Here is a 10,204-nt window from a genome sequence, read left to right on the forward strand (position 1 = left end):
CGATGTAATGAAGGAATGTAAACCCGAGCGAGAAGAGAACGAGGCTTTGGGTAAACCTGCGGATGAAGGCAAGGATTATGTGAATGGGATTCACTTGACGATATTCTGAATGAGAAGGAGCCGGCCAGAATCGGGCAAAGAAATGAAAATGTTTCATTTGAGATTAAGTTGCCGCTCATGCTTTTCACCTTGTCACTGATAAAGCCTCAAACGAAGCTTCATGAGACAGTCTCTCACCCTAGTACTGAGTCAGACCAAAATCTTGGACGTGAAAACCCACTCCTTAACCCTTTCATGCGCCCTGTAATGAGAAGGAGCGGGCAGAATCGGGCAAGGAAATGAAAATGTTTCATTTGAGACTTAAGTTGCCGCTCGTGCTTTTCACCTTGTTACTGATAAAGCCTCAAACGAAGCTTCATGAGACAGTCTCTCACCCTAATACTGAGTCAGACCAAAATCTTCAATGTGAAAACCCACTCCTTAATGCACACAAACACGATAACACCTGTCAGTGGATGCGGAGGTTATTTCTTTATCTTCTTCCCACGTCAGCTTCACTTCCTTTCAGCCAATGGAGGTGATTTGGCACAACCCTGAACCTCTCCGTCACCTTCGCCGGTTTTCATCCATTCTCGGCGCGCTTTCGTTCAACCGAAAGTGGGCATGAGAGGGTTCGGGGGATTCTAAAATCTTCCCACCACTTTACACAATTGCGTGTGTAAAGCCATTAATCCGCCCCCAACGCCCTCTCACGTTCATTTTACTGGCAATATCTACTCCAAGCTTTTTGAATTGTTAATGTACACGACTGGGGTGTGCCTAATTGGATTTTCGATGCGATCACACATTGCGCGTCTCCTCCAGAGAACACTAAGAGACAGTAATTACCCGAACCGATTAGGCCTACAATGATGTCGGCTAATTGGAAAAAAAAAAAAAGAAGTAGGACAGCGTCTTTGCTGTAAATAACTATGCATTCGTAATTCACTTTGACGAATAACACACCCTCATAATTGATAAAACCATGTCACACAAGTGTGATTGAAACGACTGGGAATTGTTTTATATTGTGGGCGGGGGGGATGTGTAGCGTCTCATTTTCTGGGCAGAGTAAAGAGGTTTTTTTAAATATTCTTTGTCTCATACGTGTGATAACATTAAGTACAATTCTATTGTGTCTTTGACGACAAGATAGGGTGAGTTGATCGCGTCCAAAGTGACGCTGGAGTCGGCGTCGGGCTTTTGCGTGTGTGCGCGTTCCTGCTTTATGTGTATGACGCTCGTCAATCGCCCACCGCTCTTCCGGCAAAGGCCGGCCATCTCCGAAACCACCCACGTGGAACTAAAAGCAAAAGAGAGGCGTGGTTGTAAGACCAAAAAAAAAGAACAAATTTCCTTTTTGACTTGCATTTATCCATCCATCATCCTCCTCCCTCTCCTGGTCCCCATTTTGAATTTCACACTCATTCTGACATCTTCTCTTTTTGCAGGCGTGGTTGACAGAGATCTACGAGTACACCCAGCAGGACGTCGTCGTCATGCTGCTAGGCAACAAGGTGAGACCTTGTTGTGGACGCCGTCGAAGACTGCTTGATAGATGGGAGTCAAAGACGAGGCCTCGAAGTCATGAAAAAGAGAGCGGCGAGGGTGGAACAAGCTGATTTATGAAAAGTACTTTTCATGTTTTGTAGGCCCGATTTACACTTCAGATGATGCGGGAGTTTGTTCACAGCTTTGGAAGTTTCTGGTTGGCGTAAAATGACACATTTTCAGACTGTGAAACCTCTCCATTTGTCGATATACCATATTGGCCCGAATATAAGACGGCCCTGATTATAAGACGACCCCCTGTTTTTCAAGACTCAAGTTTGAAAAAAGACTTTTTGAACACCAAATTAATTTTTATACATAAAATAATTACAGTACATCTGAAACAAATGATTCTAACAATATATTTGAGAGAAAAAGCATGTTATTTTGCCTCATTGAGTTCTTAATATCTGAACATTTAAATATGTAAACTAAAGTGCAATCACATTCGTAAATGAATGGCTTCTGGTTTTTGAAATGTAAATTACATCATAACTTCTCCTCGGCTGCCGATTAACCTGGCCGAACTTCGACCCACTTTTCTCCAGATTGTCGTGACGTTTCTCCATTTTCTGTTATCTCTTCTATTATTTTCTTCTCTTCATTCTTACCGCTATTTTTTTATTTTTCTTCTTCGTGCTACCGCTATTTTTATTCTTCGTGACAGGGGTTCGCTTTGGCCTGGAGAGTCAAGTTCAGCATTCGCTTCAATGATATCTGGCGCCATCTAGCGTCGTGAATGGGTATAATGTCTAGACCCCGAATATAAGACGACCCCCACTTATTTCAATGCAAAAAACATAGTCTTATATTCGGGCCAATACGGTATATTATAATCCCAATAACTCAGCACGGCGGTGTCATGTCAAGCAGGCTACTCATATTGGCAAACTGAGAATTATCGCCCCTGACAGCAGTTCTCGGTTCTATCGAGCATTCCAAACCACCCCCCCCCTTTTTTTTTTCTTCCCTCCTTATTATTTACAACTTGTTCTCTGATAATCCCACTGTACACTATCCGCCCGGAGTCCAGACGAAGGGGCAAGTAAGCAGAAAGATATATGGACACATCTCTTCACTATCGAAGAAGGCATCAGTTGCTCATGAGTGTTTGGCTCGGCATGCTGGTGGGAATAAAAAAAACAAACAAAAAAAAAAGAGAGAAAGAGGCTGCCGTCAAGGTCATGTCTTCCCAACAGTTGCTCCTGAAAGTGTACTTCAAATAAATTAAAAATAAATAAAGGATGATCGCTGGATTTGAGCAGAACAATTTCGGCCCCCGCCTTAACCCCTTTCGAGGACAGCGGTCACTACAGTGGACAGCTGATCATGTGATCAGATTACAAGTTGCATGAAAGGGTTAAATAGTCCCAGCCAAACAATCTTCATTTAACTTTTAATATGGCACAATTTATTCTCGATTTATTTTCCTTCCGCGTTGCAACAACACAATGTCGTCCCGGGAGTTGTTTCCCTTGCAGATAAAAACATGCTGTGATGCTTTCCAGGCCGACTCCAACCATGACAGGGTGGTGAAGCGAGAAGAGGGCGAAAAACTGGCAAAGGTAATGCCGTCGTTATGCCTTCGAAAGCCACAAATGCATCGTTTACGCATTTTCACGATTCTACACTTCAATCTGTCCCCGCCGTCTGAATTAGCGTACGTATGAATGCAGTCATGGACGCTCCTTCCTGTTGTTCTTGTTTACGTGGATGATTGGCGAAGTGGGAAGGCTTTGCCCACGTAATTTTCCAGCCCATTTCACTCAGATGCGCTCCATGAGGTGTACAAGACGAAATGTGAGCATAAGTCGGAGGGGTGGGGTGGGGGCGTGACAATGTGGAGACACAAAGGAAGACGAGTGTCATGGTGGAACACACACGCTGAATCTCAATGTGAGACAAAGATCGGCATTAACTAAGGGGCAGTGAAAGCCTCCGCTTTTGTTCGGTAATATGCTTATCGCACTTTGCAGTGGCGGAGAGCTGCGTCACATTAAAACTCATTCACTACCAGCCAATTCTAAACCAAGTCTGAAAAGACGTTTAAAAACGTCATTGGGAGTGAATGAGTTAAGAGGTGTTTCTATTCATTTGTCCCTCTCCCGTAACGTGATCCTCATAGTGGAAACGTCTCTGATGATGCAGCGCCGTTCGACACCACGGCTAACTAATTACGCTGCTTTATCAGTGTATTCGTTGTTGGCGGTTATTTTTTTGTGAACGGAATACGGGCCAGAGTTTTTATTATTATTAATTTTTTTTCTTTCGATGACTTCCTGTTTGTGATGTCATCATGGGAGAAAAACAGTCCCTCTTTCTTCATGTTCGATAATAGGTTGTGTTAGATTGTGCAAGAGGAGGAAAGCAAGAAAAAACGTAATCGATGGAAACCGTTGCTGACCTTTTCACCGGAAGTCGAAACATCATCTCCAACCATATATTTTTCTATTTTGTAAAGGCTCGCGTTGCTGCGCTGAAAGTTATTAGCCTGTGTGACTCGCGGGGGCCAAGTGAGCGTGTTGGTGCCATCTCGGCTTACAACCGTGACAGAAACATCATTTGAAAGCTACAAACGAGCGCACCGATTAAAATGTCGGCCCTCGCTCACGTTGTCTGTAAAAAAAACAAGCTGACACACCAACGTATATTTGAACTCCCAAAAGTGAGAACACCCTTCAAGTTTTCATGAGATGACACAATGTAATTAATCAGCGTGCCCAATGGCCATCCCCTCCCAAAAAAACTCAACACCCAGCTATTAATGTTAAAACGCTGGCAACAAAAGTGAGCATACCCCTCTGTGAAAATGTCCACTTTGTTCGTGCCCCCCCCCCACACACCCCCTCCCTTGTGTCATGTGACTTGCTCGTGTTAAAAGGTCTCGTAGGCATGGAGATACATTTGATGATCACTCATTCTCGTCTCTGTGAGTTCAATAGTTCACCTCATGGCACGTATATTTGTTTTATTCATATTTATTTATCCATCTATTTATTTAAAAATTATTATTATTTTTTTTTTTTTAATGCAGGAGTTTGGGGTGCCCTTCATGGAGACCAGCGCCAGGTCTGGACTGAATGTCGAGCTGGCCTTCACTGCCGTAGCCAAGTGAGTCACACCTTCCAACCTCCATCTCACAACACAATTCAAATTACAGTATACCACCCAAATTGAGCCTCCAGTTGTGTCCTGGTTCCCATTTCTCAAGTTTCTCACTTACGAGTAGAAGCTGTGTTTTTGCAACGGCTTGTTTTCCGTTCCCTCTCTGCAGCAATACGTCTGCCCCGGTGCATCGAGCGATATTGAAATGAGCTTAGCGCGTGCTCCATTATCATTCACTTTGAATCGTGCGCCTGTATGCACACGCAGCAGCTCCATCACGTCCTTTCATGGGGAGCAGTGGCGCGTGTCCTTAATTAGAAGCAACTGGGATGGCGTTTCAATCTAAACGGATGTTGGCCTTCATCTTCCCAAATGTCACGATGTGTCCCAAACCTGATCTTAACTGCAAAGTGTGCAAGAGTGAGGAAATGCAAAGCCACGTGAAAAGGTCAGAGCAATAAAGGCATCAGCTCAACTAGCTATCGATCCTATGTGTCAAAGAAGGCAAAATCCAACAACAGCTTTGGGCAATTTATCATTTCCAGTTGACTGGCATGAATATTTTTTGGGAGGAGGAAACCTAGTGTAGCTGGAGGAACTGCAAGGTCCATTTGGAAGTGGATCAGTATTCTGCCCCAGTAACCTTCTGAGCCCCCTGAAGCAGCCGACTATTTTTAAAAATTTTTTCTGACTCTGATATTCACCATTCACACCGTCAACATCGACACTGAGCCTACATGTAAGCCTGTTATGATAACAACTATTTTAGAAGTATTGTGACGAACCGACCTGCACCAACTGCACAAGTCAGGCAAGTGAACCACTACACCATCAATTGACTATACAGCAACTAAAATAAGTATTTTCTGGATCCAGATGATTTTCTTTTGTGCAACCACTTGACAAAATTAAGTTAGGAAAATTCAATGCACCTTTTTTTTTTCCAGTGTCGCACTCCTTGCAGGGAGATAGAAAGTGGATGGATGGATGATTTAACCCTTTCAGGGACAGCGGTCATGCATGAAAGGGTTAAAACACGCCTATTGGGCAAAATAGAAACATGACAACATACCTGCCTTCCCTTTGAATCTCTCATCCATCCACCTTTTAATGTGTGTCAGTTTTTGAGGATATGTCTCAAAATAAATGGACACACTCAGCGCTGCTTTTCGAGTGAACACAGACCGCAATTACTGGCCTGCCAATGGCTGGCGACCAGTCTTGCGCAAAGTCACGTGTGACAGGCTCGAGTTCAACCTCAGCCCTAATGAGGACGGTTCCTATCGAAAACCATTGCGTGGCGTTAACCGGCTTCTGTGTCTCTTTGTTAGGGAGCTGAAGCACAGGACCATGAAGGAGCCCGATGAGCCCAAGTTTCAGTTGCAAGAGTATGTCAGCAAAGAAATGAGGACTGCTGGCTGCTGCCGCTCGTAGAGTGCGTGCGTGCGTGCGTGTGTGTGCGTGTGTGTGTCCGCGCGCGTGTGCGTGTATATAAAGGTAAGAGACAGATGTACACGCCCATAAAATATTTAAGTCTGTGCCCCGGAGAAATGTCTGTTTATTGTCTGAAGTTTAATGTTCCTCTGCAACTGTGAATGTAAAACGGAGCTTACGTCCATGTTATGCAGGCTTGTATCCACACACACACGCCAGTTCCACAGTTCTATTGTCCGTGTTAGTGCCCCCCTCACAGCATCATGAATGTGTGCTGTGGCGTGCACATTTCCAATCTTTTTGTGAACTGGAAGCTTTGTAGTTCGTAAAAGTCTTGGAATAGACATGCAAAGTACTTGAGTTGAATTTTATGATGCTAATCACCTGAGAGGAACTGGAAACTAAAGAACACTTTGTACAGATGTTTCATTGTACCTCATGTAAGCTGGTTTTGGAATAACTGTTTTCTGTGTATTTGTTAACCAGCATTCCTGTAATGACGACAAATTAAATGGCACCACATTGTATATGCCGTTTTAATGTGATCATCTTTGAAACTCAACAAATGTACAGTCAACTCATCTGTTTATTGTAAACTTGTAAAACACACATAGTAACTGAATTGAAATGGTATTAACTATTTCCATTAAAGACAACAATGCAGACATAATATTTATGTTCATGTTACGGTGGCTTTGGTACAAGCGAACCGGCACTGCCATCTTCTGGCAGTCTCTTGTCATTACACCAACGTCCTGACCACTTCGGAGGAAGGTAGCGAAAACGTTGATATTTAACAGCTCCTGATTGATGTATTTTAATACTTTGTATCATATGAAGAGGGCTTAGAAGCCTCTGTGTGGTGGTCATTTCTTCCCTTGAAAGCTCACTTTTTTTTCCCCAGCTTTTTTAGGAAACGCAAAGTTGCATCAATTTAAAACAAGGGCCACCAATCCATTTGGGAACTCTCGCTGGAGGAAGAGAAAAACCTTTTGTACCAGACTACAGTAATGACGGAGACACATTTAACGTAAAATTTCATGGTATTATTACTGCTAAGAGGTTTTTTTATTTGTTTTTTGTTTTGCCGATGAAATAGCGTTGCTGTTGCTGCACGTCTGGAAGCCTTGCAGACACAGACTCCAGGGAAAATATGGAGAAGAGAAAGCACGGAAGAGACAGGTTCGTAAAATATGACTGGAAATAAGCAAGCGGGAGTGAGAAAAAGTCTCACATAATACCTGTCAATTTTTTGACGTTTTTTTTGTTTTGTTTTGTTTTACTCTTCTATTGGTGAGTGTTTGGGCCCCACTTTAGAATGACATAAAAATAAGTTGCCAGAGATGGACCAATCTACATTTTGAATGGTTCGATATGTGTTTTAAGAAGAAGTTGAGAGTGTATTAGAGCTGAATGATGCGTCCTGCTAAATCGTGACACCGAGTTTCCTGACTGTGCTACTGGTGGCGAGTGCAAAACAATCTAGCAGCTCCAGTGACATTTCCTCCGATGTTCTGGGCACCAGGGATTATAATTCCTGTTTTATCGGAAACTGCCATCGTCATCCCAATTTTTTTACAAACACTAGACATCACAGGGTCCAAACACTGACCCTTGTGTGACACCATGTCTTGACTTGTCAACCTAAGGCTTCATTAAAGATATTGACAAAGTAGGGTTTAAACCACTTCAATATAATACCGAGAAAATTGTGTAATCTATGGAAAAGGATCTGATGGTCAATTGTGTCCAAAGCTGCAATAGTATCTCACAAGACAAATACAGTGATGGGGCCGTCGTGTCTGAAAAACGAGGAGGTCGTTCGGCAGCAGCTCGCTGCCGCAGTCTTGGACAGGAAAGCAAGACAAGATATCAGTGGCTAATTAGCGTATCCACCCGGGTCCGAATCTTTTTAAAGAAGCGGTGCAGTCACTTTAATTGACTGTGGTAGCTTCTCATTAAAGATGCTGATCATGTTAAGTGTCGCTCTGTCACTGGTAGAAAATTCTTCAGTCGCGGAATAGGGATTGGGTCTGAAAAACAAGTTGAGACTCATTTTCAAAATGAATGTGAAAGTCACTTGTAATTATTTGATCAAAACTAATTGTCAATCTTAATTTTTTTTAAAAAGTTACAAAGCGAGAGTAAGGACCAGGCTGGCAGCACACATGACTTAACTTCATTACTGTGTAATTCTTATTTCTGCGCTGCATCACGTTTGATTATATCATTCTTACTCCTGAATATGATGTGCTGCATCACGTTTAATTATATCATTCCTACTCCTGAACATGATGTTAATTTCCTACTTAGGAGGCATAGCAACACAAAACAGCCCGTCATACCTTCCATGTCCACACGGGGGCGCCCTTGCACCATCCATCCAGCCATTTTTGATTGCTCAGACAAGGCCGTGAAACATGGACTGATAATTTCTGGGCACAGATTTTTTTTTTCTGCTTCATTTTGGTCCATTATTAGGCTCAAAAGTATGTGGTATGAGTTCAGTGCTTCAGAAGTGTTTCATTTAATTGTTTCATGAAGCATGAAAAGTTGAAGCAGTAAAGTCACAGATACTGTTTTCATTATTGTGCTTGATTTATGACACACTGACGAATTTGATCAAGTTGTCATCGTGAATGTCGTGTTTAGAAAGTTAACCACTCTAATTGAAGTCTTTCATATTCATTTACGGTTCATTTCCCTTTTATTTTAAACCTATGAGACTGAATCATTTATGTGTCATAAATCTGATTGGCTATTGTAATTCAGATTAATTTATTGCATATGTTTGTTAAAAAATACATAGAAGACTTGGAGGGGAAAAATGAACCCTTTCATGCACCCTGTAACCTGATAACATGATAAGCTGTCCACCGTACTGACCGCTGTCCCTGAAAAGGTTCAATCTCTATCGCAGTATTTCGGGAACAAAAATTGGAATTAGAATACTTTGCAAAATCATTCAGCCATAGTGTCAAAATAGTTGTTTGTCTAATATGTGTCCTGGAAATGGCTGTTGACCAGTCCAGGATGTACACCCTCTCTCCATACAATACATATTTAATTGCCTTTTTATTTATTCTCTTCTGATAGTGATTTTCACAGGAATATCCAGTACATAGCCTCCGCATCATGGACCGCAGGGAACGCGATGGAAGATGCAAAGGATGCATCCACAAGTGCCAAACAAGGTCGTGTGTGTATGTGTGTGCATACGGCGTGAATAGGCAAATAGGAGCAATCATAGTGACGAGGTTCCATGGAGGCGAGTGACTTCAGGGGCCCTCATATGACCAGAGGACCATCTGTTACACGGGTTGTTCTTCGTCTCATTAGAGCTCCGCGAGGGCACCGTAACCCTAGTGGCCTCGCTGCACTGGTCAAGGTGTGTGTGCAAGAGTGGGGATTGTGTACGCTCATACTTCAGCAGTTGCCCAGCAGTCCACTCTATTGCACTAAATTGACTAGGAACCCCAAACAAAACCATGTGGCCCGTGTGTGTGTCTGTGCGTGTGTGTCTGTGTGTATGTGTGTGTGCATGTGTGTGTGCAAATGCTGCTTCATTTTTTCCTCTCAGGAATGACACGCATGCTGAGACTAAGTGCAGCATGCTAAAGTAGTCCAACTTGAGTCCATTTGGCGTGCTCGTTGTCATCTGCCCTTTGTGATTGAAATTGATCTCTAATATATATATATATATATATATATATATATATATATATATATATATATATATATTTCCCCCATGTCGCTATGTGTGAAGGTGTTTGATCATATATAATTCCCATTTTAATACCACCATAATTGCAGTTATAGAAATCATCAATGCTTGATAGAACACAATGTAGCAGTGCATGCAAATTTGTCATGTAACGGCATATGGGGCAGTGCATCACATTGATCAACAAATGTTAACTTTTTTTTTTTTTTTAAATCAGATGCAACGAAACTTTTCTGGATTACTTTTTAAACGGATTTGGAATCTCTTGTTTTTTTTCTCGAGCAAATCCTGTTTTCATAATATTAAAAAACAAAGTAACTTATTTAAGGGATTGGTTTTGCAGCAGTTTAT

At 42.3% G+C, this 10,204-nt stretch overlaps 1 protein-coding gene across 2 annotated transcripts in view; it reads left to right on the top strand.

The window, feature by feature from the left end:
- The window catches only part of rab26 (RAB26, member RAS oncogene family), a 32,781-nt gene extending 25,976 nt beyond the window's left edge, over positions 1-6,805 (top strand). Inside the window, exons 7-10 of one of the 2 annotated variants that reach the window (XM_019863552.1) lie at positions 1,491-1,556; positions 3,099-3,155; positions 4,625-4,701; positions 6,027-6,799. In XM_019863552.1, coding sequence (XP_019719111.1) covers positions 1,491-1,556; positions 3,099-3,155; positions 4,625-4,701; positions 6,027-6,129 — 303 coding nt within the window. In that variant the 3' untranslated portion in view covers positions 6,130-6,799. Of the gene's footprint in view, positions 1-1,490; positions 1,557-3,098; positions 3,156-4,624; positions 4,702-6,026 lie in introns of both variants that reach the window. The other variant, XM_019863551.1, reaches the window with a different exon arrangement.
- Positions 6,806-10,204: the final 3,399 nt, after the last annotated feature.

Source organism: Hippocampus comes, unplaced genomic scaffold (genome assembly GCF_001891065.2).
Source record: "Hippocampus comes isolate QL1 unplaced genomic scaffold, H_comes_QL1_v1.1 scaffold91, whole genome shotgun sequence".
NCBI classification, from domain to species: domain Eukaryota; kingdom Metazoa; phylum Chordata; class Actinopteri; order Syngnathiformes; family Syngnathidae; genus Hippocampus; species Hippocampus comes.